The 3,251-nt window shown below is 38.4% G+C and overlaps 1 protein-coding gene across 1 annotated transcript in view; it reads right to left on the bottom strand.

Annotated features, from left to right (window-relative positions):
* The window catches only part of oaz1b (ornithine decarboxylase antizyme 1b), a 3,876-nt gene extending 1,001 nt beyond the window's left edge, over positions 1 to 2,875 (bottom strand). The window contains 6 exon segments of the mRNA XM_079257248.1: positions 1 to 68; positions 188 to 273; positions 568 to 740; positions 1,002 to 1,088; positions 1,090 to 1,141; positions 2,703 to 2,875. The exon segment at positions 1 to 68 is cut by the window's left edge and continues 1,001 nt beyond it. Coding sequence (XP_079113374.1) covers positions 1 to 68; positions 188 to 273; positions 568 to 740; positions 1,002 to 1,088; positions 1,090 to 1,141; positions 2,703 to 2,827 — 591 coding nt within the window. The 5' untranslated portion in view covers positions 2,828 to 2,875.
* Between the last annotated feature and the right edge of the window lie 376 nt (positions 2,876 to 3,251).

Below are 3,251 nucleotides of genomic sequence, written 5' to 3'. Positions count from 1 at the left end.
TGGGACGAGGGCATGGCCCGGTTTCACAATCTCAAAGCCCAGGAAACTGAAGGTGCGCACCAGTTTAGCTGCAAGAGGGAGACAGGGATCTTTTTAACTTGCAGGATCTGAACACATTATCCAGGATGGATAAACACTAGACAAACTAAAAAGTGTGTTTAGGATGGGAGGGACTGCTGGCACATACCACGATCATCTCTGTTCTTGTAAAAGCAGACAAACACGCTAACGACTTTCAGATGTTCTTCAGCATACTCCAGGAGAGACGCAAAACTGGAGAGTGAACAGAAGGCAGCTTGAATTAGAAAATGGAAAACAAACCTGCAACAAGCAGGCAAAAACACTGAATAGTGCCTTATATTGAGTTAACCCAAAAACTGTGCAAAGAATCCAGGTAGCCTAAACATTATACAATCTTGCCAACATTTTAACACTGATTTAACAGTATAGTTTGTCAACATATCTGTAACTTGTCTACTTCCCACTTTAATTGCCTAAATACTAAAACCAAGAATTTTCCAAGTCATCCTAAAAAACCTATAATGACTGTTCCTAATCTGCACTTACCTCTCCTTGCTGCCTTCAGGAAGAGGGTCAAAAGGAATCTCCACATAGAGTGCGCCACTGCTTACAACAGCATCCCACTGGATCATCTTGGTAACTGTGAGATGACTTTGGAAGTGGAGTATCCTTGGCCGCCCATTGCCTGCTGGCTCTTCTGTTACAGTCAACTTCCGGTCCTAAAATAGGAATAAAAAATAAATGTGACAACAGCTGCAGGGGATTAAAGCATCGGTTTTGTGTAGATAATGTTTTCCTTTTATATTAAACTATAGTAAAATTGTGCCCAAAACAAGCTAATTTTATAAATTTGATTTTAAAGAGAAGAAAGAGGATTATCCTTTAATACTGCACACATAGATGACTCAGGTACAACAACTGTGCGTGTTTAACAGCTCTGCTTAGGAAGTGTACGGTACTCGGGTATTTGTTTAACTTACTGTGAAGAGCGGCCGAGCCGAAAGAGCGTGATCCCGTGTGCCATTCCCTCGCCCACCTGGGATCTTCAGGGGTGGGAGAGGGACATCAGGAGCACCACAGAGGCCCTGGGCCACGGGTACTACTACAGTGCAGGGACAGGCTGGAAAGGGGGAAAAAAAAAAAAAAAATTACTGAAATATAAAATATTTACAACTGTCCTTTTCTACTGAAAGAATTTTGCATTCTTGAACCACAACAGACAGCAGACCCAAATGCTTCAATATGCCACTTATTGTAATAAAAAAAAAACAAAAAAACAATGGTCCTGTGTTTACAGAGTTGTAAACATTTACAAGAACGCTCGAACAACAAAAAAGGCAAATTACCACAAGCATTTGTTACAAAAAGCACAACTCAAGACTCACAATTTAACCTCTACTTTCACAGTGGTTAGTGTAAATAAAGTTGTTTACTCTGCCAAGCACTAATAACTACCAAATGTCAGCAAGATCAACTTTTTGGTGCAAACACTACAATTCCTGCCAAGTAAAGCACCCAAAGACCTATAAAAACAAATTAACGTGATAAAAAGTGTTTTATTAGTTTTAGTTGATGGCATAATGCACTTGAAATCTGATCACAGAAAGACTTTATTTACAAGTTTTGATGACAGCACATTCATTAGCTACTACCAATACATTGACTCTTTCAGTTAGCCAGATTTTTAAAAACTGAAAAAAGATGTAAAATTGCCATTTTATCCAAAGCACCTGAAAGTGTAAAAATTAATTTATACAATTGATGGGCAATTAGTTCATAATAGGCTGAATTTTGACCTAAAATGCCATTCAATTACCCAAGTAATATTTTTAAAAAGTATTATTTATGACCTTCTTTGACTATATCATGCCATGACAAATATTTTTTCTAAATATTAAACTTAGTAAAGCTGCGCCACAGTGTGGGCACCTACGCGTAATCTGGCCCTGTCCTCAGGACGCGTGATGCTGTAAAATGTCTGTTACATAATTACAGACAGAAGTGCCTTGTCACACAACGAGGTCAAACTGCCCGCTGTTGGATCACCTATGCAGAATTCTTACAATACGTGCTCGATTCTTTCAAGTGTCCTTTTCCGGGCCAACAATTAGCAGACGCCATTGTCCCTCAATCTACATCTTTTGTTTCGCGAGACTCCGCAGCGTTACGTCAAAATGTTATGTTAAAAGCTGTAACCCGTTAACTATTAAACTATGAGGTTAGATCACCAAATATAACCATATCTAAAAGGATAGATCCTTAAAAGGGTCATTCAAATTCCACATCACATACTATGACATCTGAATGGCTAATCATACCAGACAGTTTAAATTTATCCATTAAAATAGCTTATTAATGCTAGGTTGTTAGCTTGCTAGCGAAGATAACCACAGTGACGCAACGCAAGTTTGTCGTCTGAAGCTAATGACAGCTAAAGCTGTTTGAGTGGCCCATTGAGTCAACATCTACCATTTCAAGATGAGTTTTTATGTTATTATAAAGCTACCATTACATATTTGAATAGGCTACTCAAGATATGGTACAAATTTTAAACAAACTAAACAAGTAAATGCCGCTGACTTCCGCTTTTCTCAGATTGCTAGCTACATTAGCTTAGCCACCCCTCCCCCACAACACGATTAGCACGTAGCTAAGTGAAGTACATTTCTTCATTTACTTACTTCCCAATCATATCACAGATACCACTACTTAAATTCGCCATGGTAGTAATAGGTTGCTGTTTTCCTTCTTTCTCACGGGCAAAGCAATGACTGTTTAGGATCCGCTGGAGGTTGGATTTTACCATCCGGCCTCGGATAGAGACACGACTGGCCGACTTCTCTCCGCTTTCTCGGCTAGCTAATGATCGGTCAGAGGGTATGAGCCTCTTAAAAAGAAGAGGAAGTCGTCAAGTCACACAGAATAACACAACATCACTTCCTTTTGACTTCAAAAGAAGTGTATGATTTTGGGGGAAACTATACAATATTAATTATGCGCTGTGTGTGATCTTAAATGCAAACATAAAAAGATAGGTTCATTAAAAAAAAAAAAAAAGAAAAGCTGAATTCATGTGGCCTGCATTTAGTTTTTTTTTTTTTGTATTTTCAACATTTCATTATTGCCCGCCAAACACAATGGAATACTGACATTTCCCTTCTCACTTTGCATATCCAGCTTAAATAAATTAATGAATTGGGTACCGATTGGTTGAATTATTTATGAAACCA

Source organism: Telmatherina bonti, assembly GCF_933228915.1.
Source record: "Telmatherina bonti genome assembly, chromosome: 17".
Lineage (NCBI taxonomy): Eukaryota > Metazoa > Chordata > Actinopteri > Atheriniformes > Telmatherinidae > Telmatherina > Telmatherina bonti.
Note: the sequence above shows the minus strand (reverse complement) of the source record. Positions and strands in the feature narration are given on the sequence as shown.